Raw genomic sequence first — 28,000 nt, forward strand, 5'->3', positions numbered from 1 at the left:
AAAGTTTAGATTATGAAGATTTAATTCATAATTATATTTGATTTTGACAATAAATTTTCAAAATAATTAGAAAAAGTAAATGTCACATATCATTTTAAATTTCTTCGCAAATGCTGCATAAAAACAAAAATATTTAAAGTTGTTTACTAGCTGTTTACGAATGCAAGTTATGCAACAGTTTACAACAGTAGCAATCGTTCCAAAATAGCAATCGATAGTGCTGCAATCTTCAGTTGTACCCACGAATCCAATTCCGTCTTTCAAAAAATCTCGAAGTTCGACCTCTTAGTAAATAGTAAGTTTCATGACCAACGCGGATCCTTGGGTGTGCGCGGTGTGCGGTGCCGTGTCGCCATGTTGGTTTAGCCCAGCGGCTGACGTCAGCGGGCGCGTAGCGGTGTGCAATCGCACGAACTACAAAGACGGATAAACGGAGGCAGTGGATGGCACGCTCGAGGTGCGTCAAAGCTTGAGAAAGAAAGAAAAACAGAGAGAAAGAGAGAGAAAGGGAAAAGAGGCGTGCGCGATTCGCGGCCGTGGCGGTGCACAGTGGTGCAGTCGTCGACGGGCGGAAAAGACAGGACATAGTGTGTGGGCTCGGCTCGGATTCTCCCGCATCCATTATGATACAGTAATCTCCTGCAGCGCTAGGCGCTTTGCGTCTCCGGCACATTCGTTGTCTCTTCTATCAGGCAGAGACGGAAAGCAAGAGAGAGAGAGGGGGCGAGAGAGAGGGAGTACGTGTTAAATCGAACTCTTGACGCACCCTTCGCGTTCGTGTGTGAGAAAAAAAGTCAAGAGAGGAAACGAAACGCGCGATGGAGGCGCGACGCTGCTGTCCGGTTTGACCGCTAGACGGCCCTCCGGTGTATCTCTGCTCGTTGGATCGGCAGACTTGTTAGGTGTGTTCGCGCGCGCCATGTGCCGTGCCGTCATCACCGTTCCGCGTGTGTTTCCTCCTTGTGGATCATCGTCGCACGTATCATCCGCGGTTCGATAAGCGCTCGCCGCGTTAGCCACGCGCTAGTTCGTCATCCGCGATTCATCCCGGATTAGTGTGCTTCATTTATCGGTGCTTCGCGAGATCCTCTGTGTTCTGTTCTGTTGGTGTTGGTGCGAGGAGTGAATCGAGTTGCGCACTTTTCCTTTTCTCCACCCTTGTATTTTTGTCCGCGAGTGTGTCTCGCGCGAGTGACAAGCCATAGTGAAAAGCGCGAAGAAGGGAGAAACAGAAAGATAGAAAGGAAGTAGCAGTCGAAGAAGAGAAAAAAAAGAGCAAGAGCGCATAGCAGAATCGCTCGTCGGTGTTTCGGTGAGCTTCACAAACGAGCGAGCGTGCAAGAGAGATAACACGAGTGGCGTATCAAGATGGCGCATAATTTGGCACCGAGCGTCAACTGCTCGCTCGACGACATTGACCTGAACGCGCTGAAGGTATGTAAATACGAGGATTATTCGCGACAAGTTTGCACGTAGCCAAAAGTCGCGCATCGCGTGCGGAGCCGCGTTGGTCCGACGACCCTGCCTGTCTGGTGTCACGCGCATCTTATTATACGTGGTGATTAACCTCGCGAAAACCAACGATGTCGATAACGACGACAATATTGAGAAGAAAAGGAGGAAGAAGTTCTCCTTGAATTCTGTCCTCTGTTTATTGGTATTTGTCATTAATATCGCGCTTTCGTCACAATGTCGGAAAAATCGAACGATTGACTCTCGAATGCGTTCTCGCAGATTGTCAGTATTGTCAGAGCACAATTGTTTCAATACTTTGCAAACGATATTGAAATAAATTAGACAATAAAATCAATCTTATTCGTATATCGGAAGATTAATTTTGCTTTCAAATGTTTGTTTGTCTCGTGAAGATTCAGCATCGAAATTTCGGTTTATCGATTTTGGTAACACTATTGACAGTAAATGTCAAATATTTCATATGTCAAATGGAAAATGTCAAATATTTTTTCGATTATAATCACAGAGATTTGTTTTTTTAATCATTGCTTATTATCGCAGAAAAATAAATCGAAAAAGATCAATCTATTTTTATCTCGAGTTTTATTCTTAACATCAATTATTAATTTTACAAAAATGCAACACTCTCTCTTTCATAATACAAAGTTAAATGAAAAAGTTGAAGCTTGATTCAAAGAAAAAAGTAAAGTTGGTCAGACTGAAAATTAAGGGTAACTTACATGTAATTTAATTGCAATTTTCACGTAAATACCAATATTTTTTGTTCATTCTATACTCGTCTTGTATTTTTTATATGATTTAATATCACCATTGACTTTTAAAAATGGCTGATCATTGTATTTTGTCTTCCAAAGTATTTTATGTTTTATTAGATTCTGTACAAGGAAGATATTGAGTGATTTTTTTTATCTGGCAGAAGATAAATTAAATCGTTACAAGATAAGCAGCGTGGTCGCATTGGTCAAATATATCCGAAAACTTGTGTGAACGTTTTCTATTTACTATTGATACTATCGCGTGTTAAGAGTCAGATAACTTTATTCTTCAAAATATTAGTTATCATCCAGATAAGTCTAAAATAAGTCTTCTAGAAAAATTAGAACTGTTCAAGTCAAAATTTCGATCACCTTTTTGTAACAAGCGAAAAAATTGAATTGACAGTTTACTCGATGATTATGACTTAATGAAAAAATTATTTTATTTCTCGAGGATTAATTAATTATTTATATTTCAGGAGCCCGCTGGAATTTTTGAGCTGATAGAAGTAGTCGGCAATGGAACATACGGCCAAGTTTACAAAGTGAGTGTACTGAAAATTCTTAGTCTCGCATAGCGATATGTACACAAAATAATTTGCATTTTCTCGTAATCACATTATGCGTCGTAACGTTACACAAAGAATAACTGCGTAACCTTTTTAATATTATTTAATATTTAGCAAAATATTTTCATAATATTATTTTTGTCATTCGCCAATTCTGTTACGCATCTCTACGCTTGAATGCATTTCGTTAATTATCGATTTCACTATAACGCAACCTTTTCTGAGGTATTTTAAATCAACGGGTAGGTGTCAAAATAGAACAAAACAAGTAGAACAAAAACAAGAAAATGCACAATATAATAAAAATATAACACAAACGGATTCTCTTTGCATATTTGAAAATTTCTAACGCATATCTAGATAATTTTCGTCTAATTCCTTTTTAGATAAACGAATATGCTACATCGACCTCATCTATCATGAGTATTGTAATCGCAAGGTTATAACTTTTCAGTAAAATTATTTATGTTGTTATGCCATCAATATGTCTATAATGAATTCAGAAACATTTTCCACGCGAATTTCCACACGAGTCTAATTTTCATGCATATATCAGTTATCGTACTTCCCGTTAGTAATCCATAATTTCTTATCTGCCAGGACCCATGTGTGCATGTTATCGCGAGTCTCGCATCCTGTAGAAATCTAAACTCACACTTGCGTGCCGCGTTACGCACGTGGGAAACTTTCGTGTTTCAGACGATAGCGTAGCGTTGCATTCTCGTGCGATATACTCGTGCTCGTTTTACGCCTCTGCGTACAGCTCCTTACGATAAACATTTTCTTGTCGCTGCATAAAAAGAAGATAATGGTTTCTCCTTTGTATCGAGAAACTGGCCTGCGACTGAATCGGCAAAACTCAGAAGTGGCATGAGTCACATGGCAGGAATTCCTATGGCAGATAAAAAACTTTCTTTGTTTAATGCAAGTTGTTTCAGTGCTTGTCAGTTCCAGTTTGACATTATATGAAAATTAATGCTACTTCTCTGTAGCGTTATTTCAAATTCCAAGTCTTTCACTCCGCTCATTGCAAAATGATTTAAATGATTCTAAAGAACCATAAAGAAAATAACAAGCCATTTGTAAGAATTACAGGACATTGCGCGACACAGATAATGTACCTCCCTTCTCTCTCCGGACATAGAAAGATAAACGTACCCGCGATCGCGAGTTGTTTGTTGCCAAGGGGGAGGGATAGGTCTTTCTCTCACCTGTAACAGAGAGCGGAGGAGACGGTGATTCACTTTGGAAAAATTCTCCTTGACGAGGTCGTTCTTATGAGAATATCTTGATGCGAAAAACGGTCATGTGCAAGAGACAGAGAGAGAGAGAGGTCAAGAATCCCGCGCGACCGGAAGGAGATATATAATGTCATTAACGTGGCTAGAAAAGAATAAGCTTCTATTTCAATGGAATTGACAGTCTTTGTAATAAACAAGTCACGAAATCAAATATGAGCCTGTAGTAAAATGTAAAAGTATATTTCACATTTATTTGATATCAAACTTGAATGTGTTTCGTGTAACTTCTTTGAACAAATAGCTAGAAGTTGCTAACAAGTTACTAATTTTGTTCTTCAGAAATTTCTCGAGATTTAATATTAAAACAGTTTTATCAAAACGACTAAAATTTAAATGAGAGAAATAGCGAGAGATGCAATGAAATATCTATAACTACATGTGGTGCAATCTGTGAACATAAAATATTGTTATTAAAAAATGAGCTTTTGTATGAGCGACGGACGCTCGGAGCTCGTGTCGTCATTTAATTAATTTGGATAAGCAAGAACGGGAAGCAATTTTCACTTTACATCGCGGTGGGAGACGGTAAACGGTACAGCGAGAGATATTATCGGAGGCACAGCGGCACCCGTGTGTTCCCTCTCCCGCGAACACGACATTAAAATGAAAGTTGTTCTAGCACAATTAATTCATGTTGTCCGTGCGATTCAAGACGATGCGGCTGTATTTAACGCACTCATTCGCGCCTCATTCGTAACGATTGGCCTACTTCGCGTGATCTTGTAGTAGAAGAAACTCGTGCGAAATTACGTGTACATCTGGACGTGTACATCTTTGCCTAAGGAAAGATGTCTAAATAATTTGCCTAAAAGAACGTTGAAAATTTCACGCTAAACTTGTCTCTATCGGTCGAAAGATGCATTTCGCGTCACATTCGCGTCGCACAACTCTCCTCTACCTTCCTTCTCGCTCTCGCGGTCTTTAAACGCTTTACTTTCGTGCTATGCGCAGAGATAGAGAACGAGGGGGAAGCGGAGGAAGAGGGCGATGACCCGTTGCTGCCGATGACGGCACAGAATGGGCCGAACATGCATGCGTGTGCGGCAACGACGAATGTACGCGCTATCTCGTACGAATATCGTACTGTCTCGTTTATCGGAATCGATGATAAAGCTCGACGAAATTTAAGAAGAATCTGATTCAGCGTCGATTAATCTTTTACGTGTCTCTTTGTTTTCGTAAGAGATACAGTCCGATTGAATCATTCACCGATGATTTTTTTCCGCATTGCTAATCGTAGCGAAAGATAAAATCGATTTTTCCAAGTTAAAATAATTCTCAGATTCTATATGTAATTATTTCAATGTTTTTTAAAACTTATCTCTCTCCCACTTTTCTTTTTCAAGGGTTATTGATCTGAATTCCACCGACGCTTGTTGATAGTTACGGCATGAATTGCATCAAATTATTGGAGTGGTTGTCTGACAAGATGGAGAAACTCGTGTTGAATTCTTTCAAGTATGACACAGTAATTCTTTCGATAAGGAGGCCAAATCATAGAGCTACATTCCACGCGAGCTCAGTGATGAAATGTAGTATACGTGCTCTGTTTTGTGAATGGTCACATTTGTGCAATATTTATTGCAATTAGGTTTTATTATGTACAAAAATATATTACTTCTTTACGAATGTGATATTAATGAAAGACAGCAATTGGACGATGTTAGCGAGCAATCTCGAAAATAGTCTCTCGCCATATGGATGGTTCAGTCGAATGCTTTTTATAATTCAAACGTCATTTCCGGACAATCGATTTGTACCGCTCGTTAGTCGAGACTGCTCAATCTGATGATTTCCACCTTTGATTTTCTTCAGTTTTTGTTCGCGCTGACACGACTAATCAGAAAACGGTTTCGTCATTTTCCTTTATCGACGATGCATTTTCCGGAATGTCACATTCATGCGTAATGCGCAGCTGGACTGAGCTGGACTGCACAATATCGCGGACTACAATTCTTACGTGTCCGAACTTCTTAAAGAGGCTGGAAATTGAGATGTTGAAGGAAAATTTTCCTGCGTGGCGTGAGAAGATTTCTCCGCAATTCGAGCTTCTCGCGTTGCGCATTTGATCGTCCCGTTCTGCATCGAAAACTTCTCGGTTCTGCACGAGTCAAGTGACGTTTCTATGTAGGTGGAGGATTCAGTGGCGGAGCGAGAGCGGCGTAGTCACTCGCTTTTCTCGCCGTGTAGCGAGAGACACGTGAGACTGTAGCTGATTCTCTTTTGAGAATGGATAGACGGTCGAGACGTCGGCGGCGCGCCATGCCTCTGAATATTCTCTCTCTCTCTTTCTCTCTCGTCGCTTTGTTGTTGGAAAAAAGGCTGCATACATAAAGCGTGCGGTGACGCTTTTTCCGCCGCATACACATCACCCCGCCCCTATCCCTTAGCCGGCTGGGGAAAATGAGATGCTTAATGGGGGGAGCGTTCTGTTTCGCGCCGTGTGCGTCATTTTTCTTTTAATAATTCATTTAATACCTGATTGGGACGGGGAAAAGCGTACGGGTGGTCTTTTTGCGTGACAGCTAAAAGGGTAAACGACGAGAGTGGGTAGCATAAATAAATGTAACTTGTGCGTGGAATATGTTGTGAAAGGATATTCAGCCGATAACTTTAACTTTAGGAGATGACGTTACGAGATAAGTTTAGAAACGCAAGGCGAGCTCTACTCCGTTATTATCTCAGCGCTTTAGGGGCCTATGTGTATTTAACGGGCGATAATGACAATGCACTTTTCTGCTCCGCAGGGTCGGCACACCAAGACCGGTCAGCTGGCGGCCATCAAGGTCATGGACGTCACAGAGGCAAGTATTCGGTTGCACGGGTCGCGACTTAATTGCCGCTTTACTTCAAAGATCAACGATACAGCGTACGGCTTCGCCATTGAAATCGGGACTGCGATCGCGATAATTTTCTCGGAAAGAGTTTCATGAGAGAGTGAAACACGACGGTGATGATTCGTACAAGTCGGCTTTGTGAAGCGCGGTTTATTGGCGCATGGGAAGGCTCCTTGCGTTTCAGAAAAATAGACGCAATGTCGACGCGTCCGCAACCGCAGATAGATAAGTTTTTATCAGCAACAGACACATGAAGAGGCTGCGTATACGATATACGGAATCATTTCTGGAATCATTATCGTGTATTGTTAAAGCTGCTGATAAAGCACAAAGACCATTTCTATGAATCTGCAAAACGACTGTGATTTCGATATGTCACGATTCCCGCAATCTATAATGCGTTACATTATCAAAAAAACCGTAAAGAATGTTTCGAATCTCGCAAATGTTCTTTTAACGATAGATTCTCTGATCAATTTGGAGATGAAAAATATGAATTTTCTGCACATGTACAGCAGTGCGGTTCTTTTTTTTTTTTTTTTTTGTATCATCATCGTCACATTTAGCTCGTAAAGAGACGGTTTTACAGTTAGTTACGTGAATCATCATGCAGTGATATTTATCTAATGGAATATTCCCGGTAAACAGGTTCTTCTCATGCTTATTTTTCTATTTATATCCAAAACGACAGTCATGGTGTTAATATTACCGTTACCACATCGCGTTTGCAGCCATTCTTTTACGCGCAAAGTCGATCAAATCTGCGGAAGACACGTCAGAATTTAATGATACGATTGTAATCGCATATCTCCGTGCGTCTTCTCCCTCTATCTTGTTCCAGCGAATAACCCCTCTTCTCTCTCTCTCTCATGTAACGCGCGAGTAAAACCTCGACTCTACTTACCTACTTAACGAACTGCTTTTCTACGCAGTTAAATGGAATTTTCACATTCTGATTTTTTTTTCACAGTTAATATATAGCTTGAGTTTACGTTTCTTGTTTTAACAATAGAACGACTAGTTAGAAACGCGACAATGTGCGAGATACTTGAAAAGTTTTATAATATTCTACTAAGCCAACTTTTCATGTCAAACAATTGCTCAAATGTCCACAAGCAAAATTTAAAGTAAATTATATATAAAACGATATGTATGTCATATAAATAATATGTAATTGTTTTTTCGATACGTGGAAAGATAGAAAGAAAAGAAGCATTTGATATAGACACAATATCTTTTCTAACGAGCTGTTTATCATTGCAGGATGAAGAGGAAGAAATTAAGTTGGAAATAAACGTACTCAAGCGGGTATGTACAAATATCTTAGAGCGCGCCGGGTCATTGATAGAACAAACGAATACAGATAAACCTTTTTGTGTTGTAGTACTCAAATCATAGGAATATAGCCACGTATTACGGTGCCTTCGTAAAGAAGTCATCACCCGGCAAAGACGATCAATTATGGCTGGTTATGGAGTATTGCGGAGCAGGCTCCGTTACGGATCTTGTCAAGTCAACGAAGGGTCAGAGCTTGAAAGAGGAATGGATAGCCTATATTTCGCGAGAAATTCTGAGAGGACTTAGTTATCTTCATAGCAATAAAGTTATCCACAGGGATATTAAGGGACAAAATGTCTTACTGACTGATAATGCGGAGGTCAAACTCGGTAAAATCAATTTGAATGTTGATTGTTAGATCGGTGCAAAAAACATTCGTTACATTTATCGCATAAAGTTGAGAACATCATGTAATTTCGAAGTTAATTTTGTCACGATAAATTATTTATTACGACAAATCGTTTAACCTTGTTGCGCTTTTTTCATCTATTTGAAAGAACTCGATTGATAATATTTTATCTAATATAGAATCTCTTGCACCAATCTAATGTATCTTTATTATTCTGACATTACTCGCATTAATTGTCTTGTTGTATTTTTAGTTGATTTCGGCGTTAGCGCACAATTGGACAGAACGATAGGTAGAAGAAACACGTTCATTGGCACACCTTACTGGATGGCTCCAGAAGTTATCGCTTGCGACGAGAATCCAGACGCGACTTACGACAATAGAAGTGACCTTTGGTCGCTCGGAATTACCGCTTTAGAAATGGCTGAATCACAACCTCCTCTCTGCGATCTGCATCCCATGAGAGTGAGTTTTCTGCAGTAATTTTAATCGTATTTTCATAACGTGCAATAAAAATTTTGTATTTACATTTGTATATCGCTACATCGTCCTAACTTGTCAAACAGGCCTTGTTTCTGATTCCTCGCAATCCACCGCCGCGGCTCAAGTCGAAGAAATGGGCGAAAAAGTTTCACGGATTTATCGAAACGGTGCTGGTAAAGGATTATCATCAAAGACCTTACACAGAACAGCTCCTTAAACATCCGTTTATACGGGACCAACCTACGGAAAGACAAGTCAGAATACAGCTTAAAGATCACATTGATCGCTGTAAAAAGCGCAAACAGGAGAAAGGTACGAAGATAACGAAACCTTTTTTTTTTTTCTTCAGCTTATTTCAGGTTATATCATTGTCGTATTCGTTGTTCATTGCAGAACGAGACGACTATCGATACAGCGGCAGCGAGAACGAAGAGGATGAACCGGCATTGGCAGGCGAGCCATCGTCTATAGTTCAAGCACCTGGTGGTGATACGTTGCGTCGTAACTTCCAACAAATCCAGGAGGGTAGGACTTTGACGCAGGACGTGCCTCCTCAAGCACCCGCCGCTAAGGAGAAGCCAGGAAGCAGATCTCAAAGGGAAGTGCCGGAACCAGGACCACCCGCGAGACCCGCTATACCGCACAGACTTATAGGTAAGTTCAATGTTTTTTATAAATGAGATTTGTACAAAATACGAGACAGTCGTGTTATTCGAAAAAAATTTAATCAGTTGTGCCAGATCCACAACCACCGTCTCGCCCATTGCCTCCGACACCTCGGGACGATCCTCGGCAACCGCACAAAGTATCCACACCGCCTTCTAATCATCAAACACCTGCCGGAGGAGGTAGCGGAGGATCCGGAGGGCAGCCCGCGCCTCAAAGGAACAGTGTCTTCAAGCCTATGGTAAGTCTTTGTGAACAGACTCGCACTTCTCGTCCTAACCGACCTTTTCTAATCATCCAAACCAAATATGTTCCTCCCGTCCGTTACATTTTGCGAATAAGGATTATCACGAATAGACATAAATAAAAATGATAGATAATCAAATCTTGTAGAAAGGCATACGCTGTCGTTCCCTTTTCTTTGCAGTTTTGCCTTAAATTTGTATTTATCGATCCAAGTATATATTCTCTAACATAATGCATAGTTCACTTTGTATGTACCTCTTTTTCTATACTTGCGATATATTATATATTTTTATCGTATCCATTGCACGCGTTCTCTACTTCGCTATTGCGTCATTGACGTACACGCTGAGGCGTTCTACTACATATACACACGACACAGAAGCTCCTGGCACTCTTGAACTTGGAATGTATTTGGTTTTTGTTTCTTTTCTATGTTCACACCTACCGTAGCTGCCGCCGAAGAAACCTGAGGTAAGACGACACGCACACTTTATCTCTTTCTTACATGTATATTAACAATTCGCTTTGCCGCTTGCAGCAAGGATAATTTAATGATAATCAGTGCAAAGAATTGGCCTTCACGATGATTCACGTTGAAAGATGTTCCTCATTATTTTATTGTTAAATCTGTGAAGAATACAGCAATAATTTTTATATTTATTATATTTTTTAGAAATAATAACACTTATAAAATAGAATTTATAAAAATTAATCTAATTAAAAAGGTAAAAAATTGATGAAATAATATTTCTTGAAAAATAGCTATCAGAATAATCAATATTGTCATTCTTACATCTTAATCTTATAAAACATTATGGAAGGAATAGTAAGTTTAAATATTATTCTATAGAATACGCTGATTAATTGTTAAATTTATCTGTTTTAAATTAACAAAATACATGCTCTTCTAATGTTTTTTCGCTTCAGCACTTGCATTGTCCCGTACTACTGGGCTTTACTCCGACCGAGTAAATGGTTCTTTTTTATGTCTCAGTAGAATTGTACATGTTTAGATTTACATACACAACACGTTTGTTAGTGTTTCGAGAAATATTAACGTAACATTATTGACTTTGCGTCTTAAAAAAATATAAGCGTACCATCTACTAGTTATTTATCATTAAAATAATAGATTTATTGTTTCACATTTATAATACTCAATATGTAAGGTAATCAGAAATAGATTACCTAAATAACTTTCCTTGAAGATGCAGAATATCATGCAGAAAGAATTTTCCTCTTAGCCATTATTTTCGAACCATTTAGCATAATTTTTCTTTAATAAGAACGCCTTTTTCACCTCTCACTTCTTACAGCTTGTGTTTTTCTGTTTTTGGATAGCGAATCAGCCAGTTGTCCTGTAAGAAAAAAATTGAAATCAATTTAACGTTCCACTCAAACTTTCATTTCTATACTAACTCCGATCGAATGTAACATGTTTCATTAAACGTGTTGCGTCTGAATTGGCCATTGTATTAACATTATATTCGGAGTGATTCCGAAATAGAGCGAACTTGAGGGGAGGATATCATCTATTTCGAAATCAATCTGTTTATCTTTCATTTGAACGTCAGCAGTTTCGCTTAAAATGCACAATCTTACGTTCTTCCTCTCGACATTATCCTCGCCTTTCTGCCTTGTTTGGCTGCGTCCGGTGGTGGCTTCTAGCAAAAAGATTTCTCAAAAGGTGTCTCGGAACAGTGACTAACGGGGTTGTGCGTGTATGCGTGTGGGTGGTAGGACATGGAGATACTGGCTGCTCAACTCATCGAGCTTGGTGTGTCACAGGGCCCCGAGGCCCCGCCCAGGCCAAACAGGCAGCATAAGGGCCCTGCAGTCTCGTCTACATCGAATTCGGTGCAGCCTGCAGGTGGTAACGATCAGAACAACAAACAGATGCCGCAATCTTCCAGTATTCTCGATCAAGTAAGCGATTGGACCACGTGTGTGACCACGGTTGATATTTCGGCAGCAAAGTTCACTTTTTATGTCTGCATCCCTATATACCCCCTCGTTGTTATATTATCCCTTACGTTTTCTTTGTCTTTTTATTGCGTGAGACATGTAAACATCGCCTTGCATCTAGTCCGAGGTAAAAAGTATATACGGTGCGGAAATTAATGTCACTCGGACGAGTGCGAAAGTGACGCTCTAAAAAAACGATATATTGTTTTATCGTTCTAGGCCCTGTCGATCGAGAGCGATAGCGACGACGATGATGACGCTGGAGGGAACAACTTGAGGAACGACGGTACTTTACTCGCTAGCGATCCACCGAAGCCGCTGTAAGTAAGCGAGTTCTCGCCGCTCCCTCAAGTAATACCTAACCAATTATCGTGAATCATTTATTTGGGAATATTTGGGAATGTCAAAAATATCGCTCGCTGTTGAGATCCCATTATTGTCATCCATTGTCATAAATATACATGCATTTAAAATATTTGAGGAGCACCAGTCAAAAGTATTGTAACTGGGAATCTATAATTTTTTTATGATATTTATTATCCATTAGTTTATTTTTAAAAATGTAATTAAATATAAAACTCAAAGTTATATTTAAATTAATATGAGAAAACTAAACTTTGCTCTCTTTTTGACAGAAATTTTTGTATGTGCGATTTGCTGAAAATTTTATTACAATACTTTTATCGATGCTGTCGAATTTTCTTTGCAGTAAAAGACAAGTAATAAGTGATAACATTACGCAAAACTAATTCTTTAACGCTTCGATAATATGATAAATATGACAGGACACAGCTGTAATATATCGTATTAATCTTACTAATGTCATTTCGTTTCATCTTCCATCATGCCTATCCCACGCTTCGACATTTCATATGGTCGTCTTGGTCGCCTCGCCTCGCAACACTGGCAACGCATTACGTGTACTTCATCCGTCGTCACATCCGTCGTTCCGCCGCAATCTCTATTCCTACTGTTGCAGTCCCGAATTTTCTCCTTTCAGACCGTCGTCGGACTCGTCATCGTCATCTTCGCACACCGTTCAAAACTCCCATCATGAGGATAAGCCGAAAGGTACGAAGTCTATCTTCAAGCGTTGTTAACAACAACATCATAGGCGAATTTCGAATTACATCTCGTGTTATCTTTACAGGAGGAGCACCGAATCGTCCGCTCCCGCCAACCCCCGATGAGGAAGAATCGGGTGATCGTACGCTAGTCATGAAACGAGTGAGTACTTTTTCATCCGAGGTTGCAATGCAAGCTAAAATATATATTTGTAGACCTCTTCTATTCCGTTCGGATATATTTCATTTCGGTGTAAACTTGAAATTTCCGTATACCGTTGGTATGGTAACGTACAACATTTGTGTAATCTCGTTTTAGTAGTTTGCGCAAAGCAGTCGATGTATTTCCTCTCCCACGCCAAGTTAATATTTAATATACACAAGTAGTTCTGAAGCTTTTGAACGAATATTTGCTTCTGAATTTTTTACTAAAATACGTTAGTCTCGTGAATGGATAATGAGAAGGAAACACGAACGATTGCGATGCATATGTATCTTTTCTTTTTTTTTTCTTCTTTTTTTTTGTAAATATGTACGTACATTAACTGACAATCGGGACTAATTCAGTGATACTATCCGCTCCCTTCATTGTTTCGCTCTACGTCATCAGGACTGGACTTTGTATATTCCAAGCGAACACACTATGGTGCACTGCCTTGTGTCTGTACTTTTGCCGCTGTCGTACGATACACCATGCACATTCATATACGAACGATGAACACATATGTTGCTAGATAGACTATATTGCTTCGGTGGTGAAACTGCAATGGACATGTCGCAACGTTATTATATATTTTTGTTTCTTTCAAAGCTCCGCGCGTGATCGCGCGTTTGATTTTGAAATTTTTACAGCACACACACCTCTGGCTGGACTCACTACCGTCGCAAAGATATAGTTGTTTTTTTCTTTTTTTTTTTTTTTTTTACGTCGTATCATTACACTCCACACTCACCGACAGTCATCGTTTCACATTATTATCGCACGCATTTCTTTTTCTTGTTTTTTTTCTCTGTCACCGTACCATTATCCTCGCCATCGTACGCGCACTCTAGAAACTTAATCAGATGTCAGACGATCGTGCCACGGCTAGCGGCAATCGACGTTCAGAGATAGATGAGCAGCTCCTCCTGAAGGAGTGGGATTTCACCCGCTTCTTTCAGGGTTTTAACGAAAAGTTGGATAAAATAAAACAGGAGCATCAGCAAGAAGCGGCCGCCGGTCAAGCGAGCAAGTCCGGGTCCAACGAGGATCGCTCCTCATCGTCTAGCGAAAGAACACTCAAGAGACAGGAGCAGCTAGCCCGACGGAAACACGAGCAACAGCAGCACCATCAAAAGCAACAGCAATTGAAGCCGGTTCACAGGCGGCAAGAGAGCGATTCGAAATTGGGCAACGCGTCGAGCGCGTTCGCGCGCGCCTTCCGCCGCGAGAATTCGGATTTTTTCCCATCTGCGAGACACTCGGCGTACCTGCAGAAGTCATCGGATTCCTCGAGGTCCAGTATATTCGCCAGCGGCAATCGGCGCGGAAGTGAGATAAGCGTCGCCGGTATTGTTGGTAAGAAGTGCGGCGTCCACAGCTCCGGGGAGCCGATTCTAACGGATTTCTCGTTGAACCGCGAGGGGCCGCAGAGGCCCAGGAGAGAAAAGACCGAGAGCGAGATCGTCTTTGGTAATAGGCACGAGGCGAGGAGGTACGATTTCGGACGCGATAAAGACGAGACCGCAAGAAGACGCAGTTGTAGACCCCCGGACGCTACGGCCTCCGCCGTAATCGACGATGCGGGAACGATTAAGTCCACGGCCAGTACGACGGCCAGCGAGTACAGCCCTATTGTCACCCAGGTCAGTCCCCTAAGCGAGCCCCGCGAGTCCGAGTCGCGAACGAATCTTCGTCAACCCTTCGCGAGTCCTGCCTGTGTGCTTGCCTGAAAGACCTGTCTCTCGACTACCCTCATCCTACCCCTGTTGTCGACATTTTCTGCCATCCCCGCCGTCCTCTCCCCCATCCAGAAATGTATCTTCGAAGTGTCTATCGAGATATCGTCTCGTTTATTTTTCACGTCGGTCTCTGTCGTACCGTCGTACAGTTTTTATCCGGCTGTAATTGTTTCACGAACTAACAAAGTGCTCTTCACGCTCGTGGACACTTCGAGTCTTTACGTTTTCTTTCTCCCGAGACCATCGTGACTGATTTTTCGACATCCAGCGGCATATAACCGTCACATAGAAAGCTAGTCAGCTACGCTCGACTTTTAGACGCATTTCTTTTCCCTGTATCACCGTTCATTTTCACGGTTTGTCAGATAAGTAGCAGCGATACATTTATTAATTATTCTAGTGCTATCATATTAGCAGTATTAATACCATCTTTCACACTCCGATTTAGATTCATTATTTTCATACGTAAAAAGCGGTATCGGATCTTTGAGGTACAACGTTAGAATACCGTTAATATTTCTGTTGCTATTTCTGTTACTAATTTTACTAGCATCTCTACTACCATTCCTATTACTTCTCTACTATTACTAACACTATTACTACCACCACCACTAACTATACTACTATTAGCGCTATTAATTACTAATTTCTACTGTTACTAAAAACATGGGAGATTCTCGCTGGGAGGTGCTGCTGACACAGTACCTTATTCACTGCTTCCTTTGCTCTTCTTATCGAACAAGAGAGGCTTTTTGCAAACATCTTGTATTTGCCGAGTAGCATTAAAGGCGCGATCTTTTTTTTTTTCAGCGATTTACCTGGGTCACATTAATCATTGTATATATATATATTTTGTCTGCAAACTTCTGAGAATGCTTTAGTTGAAGTATTCATTAATATGGTTGCGGGATTTTTGCGTAAAATCACTAACAAGGGAACAATCAGCAAAAGAGATGTCGAATTTATTAATTGCTACTCCGTAAATCAGACTCCTCTGACTTCCAACTCACTCGCTGCGTCCTTGTTCCCGGCAAATGAGCCTCGTCCTCTACTGTTTGAGTGATGCGTACTATACTATGCAGAAAAGCGTGAAAAAACCATCACTTCTACGACGACGAAAACATGACATCTGGGACTGAGGATTAACCGCATGGAATTTCTTCGGGATACTCGACATCGTCGTTACCATCGGCGCAACGACACGTCGCGGGATTCGGCAAAAAAAAATAAGACGCATCAAAATTCGTGATAGTGAATCACGAAGGCAATCGTTTCTCCGATTAACGTGTTCCTACGTAATTTCACCACGGTTCTACTCACTTTGACGTTCCAATTTCTAATGAATCTAGAGAAATGCGGTTTTTGAGGAAAACCGTCCACAAATTTTTCATCCGTTACACTTCATTTGAAATAATTTTTTTCTGTAAAGCATATCGAATGTTATGCGTCTTGTGTAAAAAAATGAAACGATCAATTTTCATATTAACTACACTTCGAGCTTGAAATATGCTTCCACTTTTTTGTTTAGCGCAATTTATATAATTATGTGTCTAATTTGTATTATTAACGCCAGCTTAAAAACTACATTAACATTTTATAATTTGACGAAATGTTATATTCACGTTTTTCAGACCGTTCTCTAAATTAGTAGTTTTTTATTATCCGTATAATCGAGAATCCCCTTCACTTTGATTTTTGCTTTTTTTTTATCTTTCCGTAGAAGCACAATGATAATTATTGACAGAAATCTTTGTACTGAATTTTTTTTGACAGTATGAAAAGTAATCGCACATAACAAAGCAAGTTATTTTTGTTTAATAACTCGATATTGACTTTTTCTACATTATTCTTCCTATATGAATGAGTTACTAAAATATTACTAAAGATATTAACATTGCAGTAATAATCGCCATCGCGTTTCTTGTGTGTGAATCTCTCGGAAATCCTATCACTCGAACCAGATCCTTGCCTCCTAAGAATGAAAGGTGAAAGAAAGAGAGTGAGAGAAATATTTAACGATCAATGATTGATCTGATGTGTACGAATGTGTTTTATGTTAATACAGTTTCTAATACATGCATGATTTTGACCCAGAAAGAAATAAGGGAAAAAAAGGACAGAAAGAAAGAAAGAGACGATAAAAATATTGTGAAACAAAGATTGAAATACTAGGAGAAGAGGAAGGCAACGTTAGAAAGCAGAGAACGGTCTCGGTGAAAAGTCGAGCGGTCGAGAAACAAGAAATATAGAGTGACGATGGATCAATTTGTAAACGTCGTATCACGAGGCTATGACTGTTATCACGAGCACCGTCTTGCATGACGCTTGCAAAAGCAAATGTTTGCGCCTCGAGATCTGCGCCGCAGCGCGCACAGCGATCATCTCGTGTTTCGTGTTGCAGCACGTGCTAAGCATGCTTTATTTTATGTCTCTGTGTGTTTCTTCGGCATGACGCGATGTAGCGATTTTGTGTTCACCTCTTATCGTCATCTCGTCGCGATTAACGTGCGTCAGAGAAAGGCTTTTGAGAGCTTCAACAAATATAAGACATCGCTTTGTCTACGCGCGTTGGTCGAAAATTAAAAAAAAAATTGAGTGTAACTAGACTGCTGTGTCGGATCGTACGAACGAAATAGTTGCATTCAGTTTTTGCAGTTATTAGCTAATTTCTAGTATAAGCCTAATTTGCTATGGTAGAAGAATATTTATATTTGTTACACATCGTTAGAGCCATATATATAATTTTTTTTATCTATTGTGTGTGTCTATAATTCTTGTGATTGTGATTGTGACTTTGTACATCTTAACGAGATTACTTAATAATGATCAGTTTTAAGCCCGTTTTAAAATTCGCGAGAGAATTCGGGAGAGAAGTCTACTATAATTTTTGTATACTAAAAAAACAGTTGAAGAATCGGAATACACGCGCACAAAACATCAATCACTGTGTGTATTCCAATTTTTTAAATGTTTCCGGTATCGCGCGTGAAATTATAATTAGAATTCGATCTCGAATTCTATCGCGAATTTATAAATTGTTTAAAGTGGGCTTTAGGATGATGAATAATACAATTTGTCTTGTGTGTCTTTACATAATCATGGTAAAACGAATGTGAAATGTTCAGCGAATTAATAACGTTGCAATGGGATAAGTTTAAAAAGAAAACTATATGATTTTAGTTATAAAATATTAGCTAATCGACAATTTGCACGACTACGTTTTCTACTCTTCTTTTCTTTTTTTCACACATTCTGTACTACACATATTGATCAGTAATACTTAAGTCATACAACTTGCGTGTTCGTGAGAAAAAGATAATAACTCGCAGTCTCGTTTTTTTTAGCTGCACTGTGAAAAGAAATTTTTCACTATTATTTATGATGCATTATTTTGCATTTTTTTCTACTTTTTTTTCATAGCTTTATTTGCGCTCTTTGCAGTTCTCTTTCTGCTCTTTTATTTCTGCTTGCCTTTTTGCTTTCCCGTGACATAATCCGTGCTTTCATAATTTCATTGTCCTTCATATCGCTTTACCTCCTAGTTAATCCTTTACTCCTGCCTCTATTGATATTAGCATTCTTATTCTACCTTTAATTAGCAAAACTTCTTACGTCTGTCATAATATCGAGATTTATATTCGCAAGTGAAAGAGTAAAAAATAATCTTGTTTAAAGCTTTCTTGTTTTTTGTACTTATATTGAATTATCACATTTCGAACTTCTCGCGTTTAGCTCTCACTCAATTCGATATAATTCAACGAAGAACCTTACAAGTATCAGTTCTATATATGAGAAACAATCAAAATGGAGAGGAAAAACAGAATCCGTGGAAAAAGACTAATTATTCAGGTCCTGATCGAATCCTTTCTACATCCACTCCCCTTTCTTTCGTTTGTTGTCTCGACTGTCACTTTTTAAATAGAGACTCGCTACTTTGCAGAATCGCGAGGGTGATCGTTCAAGAAGCGGCGGAGGTGATTTCCAGAGGTCCGATTCGTCTCCTGGCTCACGACCCAGTTCGGTCTTACCAGATCTTTTGACTTCTTCGCCGGGCCAGCGACAGGACAAGTCAACTAGCGAGGAGGTCAGATTTATCCGTCCGTTTATGTTTCTATTCATATTCTCTATCCTCTTTATACCGATCTGTGCACGCACTCGCACTCCATTTCGTTTCAATATGTTACCAGAGTAAATCGATGTGAGGAACTTAACACGAATTAATAGGAAATCATTGTCAAACAAGGATTTGCCCACGCGAATCTAGCAAGTGGAAGCGAGTGCGCGCATGCATCATCTTCTACAACTTATTTATTTCTACTTTATACAAAACATATATGTATCGTCGAGACGTGAGTCTTGTGAGCGATGTAACGTACAACGTCGTGGACGTATATAATGATCGATACAGATCTTGAATGATTATCATTTCGTTCTGTAGCAATGAGAATGCTTTTTTCCGTGTTATCGGATTGTCCGAGAAGTAATGCTTTTTGACTGGGTCACAAAACGTTTCTATACTGTGTATTTTTATCATCGAATTATTCTAAGCATACGTCGCAAAATAGGTACGTAATGGTACTGTGTTTACCCGCAAACCCTGATTTTGATATACCACTTGGATCTTGCGAGACTTGAACTAGAGACTAGTGGCAACGACAGTCACGCATACGACGTAAGTTCAACGCTCAGCGCTTCGATCCGGATACACCTTATGTCGCGCGTGATTTCACATTACGTTTAAGTTTGAGGGTTCACACAGGGGGCGGCGGCGGCTTATGCTTTGTGTCGATGTCTTGTTAATTGTCCGTGATAGTCTAAAAAAAAGTGCATTTTGTTGACTATACGTATATCAGTCTGTTGTTTCGTTTCTTTTAGGTTGCATTCTAATTTCGTTATGAAACTAGCAATTGGTACATAGATTTTTCCACGGTATTAATTTTATACTCTTCGTTTTGTTTTGTTTTTTTTTTATTATATGCATAAACAAAATTATTGCATACGAAAATATGCGAAGTTATCTTGCATTTATTGTACGATATTCGTAGGAATGAGGAGCTCCGAGTTAGATTTTAGCGGAAATTTATTTCAACTCTTAAAGGAGGAAGAAACTATCTTATTCGATTTCTAGAATCGTGTTCTCTACTCTGGTGAAAGAAATTTAAAAAGAAAAAGAGAGAGAGAGAGAGAGAGAGAGAGAAAGTTACCACTAGTCTAGTAACGGTTCAGAAATAACGTTCTCTGTGCACGCGTCACTCCATCTTTTTACTCGAATCTCCTATCAAGTTCTTATTGGCAATAATATCAAAGAAGTCTTTGTGATTCAACGACTCGTATATCCAATCCATGAAAGTGACAGTAGCTTTGCTTCCTGAAACATTTATTCTTATATTATTATAAGAATATATTTATATCCTCTTTGTATTTCTCTCATTTTCACACGAGACGAGTTTCTCGCAGGCGTGCACGGTTCTTCTCCGTTTCTCCCCGATCTTAAACGCGTCGCTCGTACGAAATATTCGGATTGCACACAGGCTACGCGAGAGAGGATTATACCGACCTCTCTTATTAACAATCCACGTGCAAGAAGAGACGTGTAAAATCGCAAATATAGCGTAACAGTCAAATTCGGGCTTGTACAGAATTAGAAATGGTTCACCGTCACGCTTTACGTTACGATCGGTAGGATCGTAGGCCATGTCTCTGTTTTTCACGTGTGATCTCTATATTGCGCCAATTATACGGTTGTCCAGCGTGACTAATTCAGGATTATGTTGTGTGTTGTGGGACACGCGGGAGCTCTAACCCGAAGGGCAGGGCCCTCTACTGACCATTCCAATCCCAATACTAATTGCAATGTAAGTATCTATTTTTCCATCCATTTACGATTTCAAGACGTTGTCCCGCCCTCTTCCACCTCCTCCCCCCGCACTCTGCGCGGGGCGGGGGAGGGGACAGATGGGACAAGGGGCATCGTGTTATTTTGCTCTCGGTCATTGATCTTTTTCATTATGCACCGCGCGAGATTTGAATGCCAGTTTTGTATGTTGCGCGCAGGTCGTTTTATCCTAATTTTTGTTGGTTTGTGGGATACCTCTACTCTTTGATGCCTCGGTGTCACACGGTAAAAATGACATTTTCTAACACGACCGCGGCCACCGTTGCTTTTCGTTCTCACATCTCTCTCTTCCTTCTTCTATCCTTTCTCTGGGTTTTGTTTCTCACCCCCGTGAAACGCGCGACGATACGCCAAACGAATGGATCGTGTGTGTTTCACGACGCGAATGTTTTAATCTCGTTGAGAGTGTACTCGAGAAAATAACAAAGGCACAATAATAATAATAATAATAATAAGCTAACAGTTTGCGGATGCCATTGAACGCAGAGTTGATCAGTTTCGAATCTGCTTGATCCTTATACCAAACGCATCCCTCCGACACAATTGGGTTACATGCGAATGTTGTTTGTTTCTTTTTCACACTTATGTCACGTGACCTTACATACAAGAGCTTTCATTTGCGAACGAGGTAATGATACTTATTTGTGGAAGAATGCTACATGTAGATATCGCATATTTGACTCGACTGATTTGTTCTCTCTTCATTTCTCCGTCTTACCCTACTTTTTGCATGCGTTCTTTTCACTATTAATTAATCTACCGCGTTTCTCTACGATTGCCTCACTTTCCGTTGTTTGTGTTTGCGGTAATTGGGTTGAAGATCGATTTTCTAGCATTTTTTAGTACTCTTTTTGTGTACGAAGTAGAATTTTTTCTGCCTGACGGTATTTTTTGGCGCCTTTCACCTGGAGTCCCCGAAACGGCAAAGTCATCTCTGTTGCAGTATCGACAAGCCGTAAAATCACCCCCTCCGTTTGCGCTTCAACAGAAGCAGAGGTCTTTCCTGACTTTCGGATTCGGCGCCGGTCCAGCGAGGAGGGAGTCTCACGTGAACGTTAACGTGACTCCGACTAGCCACGATTTAGCGTCGGATACGCCGGAGATACGCAAATACAAGAAGCGTTTTAACAGCGAGATACTCTGCGCCGCGTTATGGGGTGCGTGCAATTAAAGTACATCGCGTCCTGCTTGGACCTGCTCGAAATCGTGTGATTAATTTTCACTTCTTTGTAGGAGTGAATCTGTTAATCGGAACCGAGAACGGTTTGATGTTATTGGACAGGAGTGGACAGGGTAAGGTCTACCAGTTGATCAGCAGAAGACGTTTTCAACAAATGGAAGTTCTCGAAGGCCAAAATATTCTGGTTACGATCAGCGGTAAGAAAAACAGAGTGCGCGTTTACTATCTTTCTTGGTTGAAGAGCAAGATTCTGCGAACGGATGGTCATAGTGACGTAAGTTCTCTCTTTTCGTAAAGATTTTCTTTCTTTCTTTTCTGACGTGTCGAGCATGATTTTATTTTTCGAGTATATTTCTGTTCATTCGCAGCAAGTCGAACGGCGTAACGGTTGGATTAACGTGGGCGATCTGCAAGGCGCTGTGCATTTTAAAATAGTGAAATACGAGAGGATAAAGTTCCTCGTGATCGCGTTGAAAGATTCCATAGAGATTTACGCCTGGGCGCCAAAGCCGTATCACAAATTTATGGCTTTCAAGTCTTTCGGCGAACTCGCGCACAGACCGCTATTGGTGGATCTTACCGTCGAAGAGGGTACAAGGTTAAAGGTTATTTATGGTAGCGCGGACGGCTTTCACGCAGTTGACTTGGATTCCGCCACGGTTTATGACATATATTTACCCAAACATGTAAGAGATTCAAATCAGATTCATATCTGCTATATGAAATAGGTAGACACGGTGCGATTTATCAGTCAATCTTGTTCGACGTATCTCTCGGCCAAATAAATCTTGTACGATTTATCGTTACTGGAATGCATTCACGTTATTACATTGCATTTCATCCAATATGCAACGACATCGTAGATAGATGCTTTTAAATCGAGCAATTTCTACAAAATATAAAACGGTATCTCATCGATTTTTTTTTCACTAAAATCAGTCTATCGATAAATTGATTAAATTTGTCAATAAAAAATATTGTTATATCGCTTTCGAACTTTTAGATGCTAATTCTCAAACTTTTAAAATCATTTTCGAAACTGATAAATTATTCGAATTGTCGGAAGAACCGTGTGTATCTATTTAAATATATTTTCTCTCCAAAGCTGCGTATCAATATACATTATTGTGTGCTTTTTTTTTATTACAGACTCAAGGACCCATTTGTCCGCACTGTATAGTAGCGTTGCCTAATAGCAACGGCATGCAGTTGCTACTCTGCTACGATAATGAGGGCGTATACGTAAATACTTACGGCAGAGTGTCGAAAACGATGGTTCTTCAATGGGGCGAGATGCCGACAAGCGTCGCATACATCGGCACGGGGCAGATTATGGGCTGGGGCAACAAGGCGATCGAGATCAGAAGTGTAGAGAGCGGTCACCTCGACGGTGTTTTCATGCATAAGAAGGCTCAACGACTCAAGTTCCTTTGCGAACGTAACGATAAGGTAATATAAACGATTTCGCATCGACATCTCTGACGTGCAAACCACGTCGTCGCGATTACGATAAATATAACGTTATATGTCATTTGATATTTTTCAGGTATTCTTCTCGTCAGCGAAGGGTGGTAGTTCGTGCCAGATTTATTTCATGACTCTAAACAAACCGGGCATGGCCAACTGGTGATCCCGAATGAGGCCGCATCTGGCCCCACGAGTACCCTCGCGATTATCGCCGCCGCATAATCCGCCGCGTGTATCGGGATACACAGCATCGGCGCGCACACTCGCCCGCCCTTCACTGCCAGGATCTGGCGCCATGGAGATCAGGAAGTGCGTGCACCGTAGCCAGCATCCTTATCAACAACAGCAACAGCATCGTCAACGTCATCGTCACTATCCTCATCATTATCCGCGTAATCTTTCGTACAACTATAATTATGACTACGAAGAGGACGAAGAGTACGACGACAGATTCCAACGATACTCCCGGTTGCCCCTGCGAAATACACCGGGCACGTTAACGTTTGTGAATCTCTTCGTCAAGAGATTCCTCTGTTTTTTCACTTGCTCGCCCTGCGGATTGCGCAGCAGCGCGGCTTAATGCGCTGAAATGCAGAGCGAATTTTTTCCCAAAAGTGCGCACGACATATTATTGCACGCTGGTAAATCGTATTACAAGTGTTCTATGTATTTCTCTCCTTTTCCTTTGAATATAAATTTGTCGCTTCAATTACTACGATAAGTATCTGTACTTGTTTCGCGTTGGCATGCTTACGTAAATTACCTTAATTGTCGAAGGAACCTTAATATTAAAACGGAACAAAGTGTATTTTACTGTGCATGATGAATAGCTAATAATTAAGAGTGTTTTATACGGAGAAAATGATTTAGAATGATATAATAAAGCGTGAACTTCATTTGTGCTGAAATTTTCTAAAAAATTCTGAGTAGATACTCGTGAGAACAGTGCTGACGAATTACCAGTGCCGCAAAGCCAATCGATTGTAACGCGCAACTATTTTCAGTGTAAGAAAACTCGTGCAATATCGATGAATCGGTCTGTACAAAAAAAAGGAGACCTTATTCTAAGAGACTTTCATTACCTGAAGCGAGGTAAGAAAGCACTCCGGTAATTAAATTGTGAGTGTCGCGTATAAAGATCCGGAGATCTCTCGAGGAATAAAAGAAAGGGCTCGTACAGCGTTTACAATCGTGATTTTCTTTTTTCTCAAGGTTTGTTAATTTTTCAGTGAAACGTTTTTGTGGTCTTGATCCGTTAGAACACGTATAGCGACGTTTTAAACTAAAGCGTACACACGTTACGGCAGACTGGTGCCACGGATATCGATGACGACATCGTTACAATACGACGCGATATCATGATAAAATTAGAATTAAGTGAGAGTAATTACTAACGTTAATTAATTGTATAGTTATAGAAACCGAGGGTTTTCTCCGCCGGCTCATGTGCCAGCCGAGCGCGATGACGATGACGCTGACGCAAGATGAAATGACGTAGGCACTGGATGAGTCGCATTTTTACAAATAATAGATTAATTATACCGTAGGGATTTCGTGATGCACGACGAGACGTGAGTAGCTAAGTTTCTTTTTTCCACGGTTCTTTCAAATCTAAGTAACTCTTTTTACGTTTGATACGCGCCCTGTACTATGTAATGCGAAAAAAAACCACATCCGCACAACCTTTTTCGTCGTGATGTCGTTTGTCGTGACGAACAACGTGGGCGATATAGTCTTCAGCTTTTGTAAGAAATTTGTAATTTAGCGAGACGACACGCACTAAGAGAGCATCCTGCCTCTCCCTCTTCCTGCTCGTTCCTTGATCGCGAATCGCTGTTCCGCCTTCAAGCGTTTTATTACAGTCTGATCTCGTAAGCTGGAAGATACTCCATGCTTGAATGGAAAATCCTTGATAATTATCATGCCGCGATTTCATCGACGTCGGATTATCCACGACTGATTTAAGCGGGTTTACGATGCTAACAACTGGGTGAAAGAATCAACTTCAACTTACGCCGAGTTTCTTCGTTCACGTTGTTCACGATATCGGAGTTCTATCGAACACACGCGCAATTAGTATACGTAATATCTGCAGGGATTTTATCGATACGAGTCACATTAGAAATCCTAGCGGGGCAAATATATTTAATTAACATTACCAACGTGATATAGGAACAAGTGCGATAAGAACGTTAAAACTAACTGTGCGAGTCAGATTATCCGCTAAACATGATTGATTATTCATGCAACTGTGAAAATCGGTATTCGAGCGAGAACAAGACAAGCAGTGAGAATAGTGGATTTGTGATGAGCAGTTATCCTGATTTTTTTTTTTCTGCTTTTTCGGTGCGATCAGACTGACATATCTTTGCTCGTCGTGCGCCTTCAAGCAAACGACTAAAAGTAAGATCGATCTTTGTCAATAATTAAAGTTACACTTTTAATAAACGTCATACATGTAACACGAGCAATTAGCGCGACAGAGCAATCCATCGAAGGAGCAAAATCAAGTCACGTGAGATTGTACTCATTTATTTATTTTTACATAAATACATGACGTGCTGCACGCGACACACGTTACACATTTTTTACTTCGGTGGATTTAGCGAACTTTTCGACAGTATCGCGCTGCGATCGTGAAATTGCACACGTCGCGTTATAAACAACGTGTAAATTGTCGAAGTTGTCAGTTGGTAGTGTATAGATTATGCTCGCGGCGATACATTTTTTATACCATTAACGAGAAGGCACAGGAAGGGGCGGAGCTCCGCATAGTGCAACGAAAGACTGCTTTTTAAATGGAAGAAAGCTTTTTATCGCGCGAAGACGAAGAAAACGTGGGATATCGAACGAAAGAGGGGGAGAGAGAGTGCTAAGAGAGAACGGAAGAGTGTGAGAGAGAGAGAACGAGAACGAGCGAGAGAAAGCGAATAATTTTTGGCAAAAACTGCACTTTCGGGTGGTTATTTACGATTGGCAGGAATTTGGATAATATGATAGTAACATTATTATATCTTAACTAGACCTGCGAACTAATTTTATACGAAAACTTCCCTTTTCTTTTCATCCTTTTCTCTACTCTACTTCCCTTTTTAATCTTAAGTTTTTTTTTCACGGTGTCTTTCCTTACCCTTTCTCTTACACATTGTCTCCCAAAGATAGTAATGTTTTTTTTTTTTAATAGTACAGATAATTATATTCACTGCAATTTATATGGATTGTATTATTACAATTATTCCTATCATTACGAACGTCACGATCGTTAGACGCGATGTACTATGATTACGATTATTATTTTTATTATTGCTATTCATACTATTGCTAAGGTCAAATATACGGACATTCGTAATTTCATTGACATTTTTTTATTCCAACCCCTTCACAGCGTTAGTATCATTAATTAGTATTGCTATATAAAAATATTTAAAAAAAAAGTTCTAAGCTATCTTCAATAACCCAGTAAGCTAATATTATCAATCTTGGCAGATTGACAGTAAATTTGTGAATCTGCCAACGTTGCAAATATTTGGCTATCTGGGTACTGACAAATTATTTTTAAATTAAACACTGTCATCGCTATATATAATATACAGTCTGCACATAACTTTAATATTAAGTTCTTCTTAAGTTCTTGATCTGCATTAATCATTGTATTTGCGCAGCAAATAAAAATATCTTTTCTATAATTCATTTTATTTTTTTAGATTAAAATTAGATTAAAATAGATTTTCTACAATGTGCTCAAGATACAGAAAAGAATCTCCCAGTAAAGATTTTAGAATAAAAGAAAATAACTTCTTAAAAATCTTATTAAATATACTAATGTTTTTAGTTAATCGTTTTGTGCTCAAGTTTGGCTTACAAAGAGAAACACGAATAACAACGACTTATAGCAGTGTGAATCTTTTATCATTTCAACCATCAATTTTTAATAAAAAAAAAAAAGGATTCCATTGTGTAAGTGTATGTGTATATATGAGTACAGCAGTGTACCAGGTTCAGATTCGTTTGCTAAATCGAAATAACTGTGCGGTTCGATCATTTGTACTGAAGAATCATCGAAATGGAGTTGAAGACAGACAGGTACCATCTAACAGTAACGCGCAAAAATAGCGCGTTGATTCAAAACAACATCGCAGTTCACCGCTAAATGGCGTGCATTGTCCGTCAGCTACATATAACAACATATAACAGCTACATATAAAATCGCATGCTGTTGCGCTTATTGGCAAATATAAATACGAAAAAGGAAAACATTCGACATTCTATTTTTTACGTCTACGATATTTTAAAATTTGTATTATTTCCACCGTTATATTTATCTTTTTTATTTTTGAGTGAACGTGCAGTCGACATCGATCTGTTGCAATATGTTGATTAAATTTAAACCGTGTACATTTCGCTTCCTGAGAAAGTTAATCCCGAACTTCGAATATCAGATTCAGTATCTACAATAATACAAAATTG

At 39.8% G+C, this 28,000-nt stretch overlaps 2 protein-coding genes across 21 annotated transcripts in view; one reads left to right on the top strand and one right to left on the bottom strand.

Moving 5' to 3' along the window:
- Positions 1-337: 337 nt before the first annotated feature.
- On the top strand, positions 338-26,887 carry msn (serine/threonine-protein kinase msn). 10 transcript variants are annotated; one of them, XM_012359529.2, is made up of 21 exons: positions 338-1,434; positions 2,711-2,776; positions 6,849-6,905; positions 8,202-8,246; positions 8,323-8,605; positions 8,879-9,090; positions 9,192-9,420; positions 9,502-9,762; positions 9,840-10,015; positions 10,471-10,491; positions 11,761-11,946; positions 12,205-12,305; positions 12,965-13,056; positions 13,136-13,212; positions 14,103-14,894; positions 18,931-19,074; positions 21,830-22,043; positions 22,120-22,340; positions 22,435-22,752; positions 23,216-23,515; positions 23,613-26,887. In XM_012359529.2, the coding sequence occupies exons 1-21, from the start codon at positions 1,369-1,371 to the stop codon at positions 23,694-23,696; spliced, it is 3,945 nt and encodes a 1,314-aa protein (XP_012214952.1). In that variant the 5' UTR covers positions 338-1,368; the 3' UTR covers positions 23,697-26,887. The 10 variants fall into 10 exon arrangements, with proteins under 10 accessions (XP_012214952.1, XP_012214954.1, XP_012214957.1 ...); XM_012359531.2 differs by having other exon boundaries at positions 21,875-22,043; XM_012359534.2 differs by having other exon boundaries at positions 14,244-14,894.
- The window catches only part of LOC105667632 (uncharacterized), a 94,548-nt gene continuing 75,728 nt past the window's right edge, over positions 9,181-28,000 (bottom strand). For 4 of the 11 annotated variants that reach the window (XR_010891149.1, XM_012359539.2, XM_012359538.2 and 1 more), the window contains one exon: positions 16,546-16,962. Coding sequence is in view for 6 of the 11 variants with exons in the window: in XM_012359539.2 (XP_012214962.1) it covers positions 16,859-16,962 (104 nt within the window). In the remaining 5 variants the exon portion in view is untranslated. Of the gene's footprint in view, positions 10,648-10,872; positions 11,379-16,545; positions 16,963-26,479; positions 27,982-28,000 lie in introns of those variants that run through there. The other 7 variants (XR_001099965.2, XM_012359544.2, XM_012359541.2 and 4 more) reach the window with 4 other exon arrangements.

This window comes from Linepithema humile, chromosome 7 (genome assembly GCF_040581485.1).
Source record: "Linepithema humile isolate Giens D197 chromosome 7, Lhum_UNIL_v1.0, whole genome shotgun sequence".
In the NCBI taxonomy this organism is placed as follows: domain Eukaryota; kingdom Metazoa; phylum Arthropoda; class Insecta; order Hymenoptera; family Formicidae; genus Linepithema; species Linepithema humile.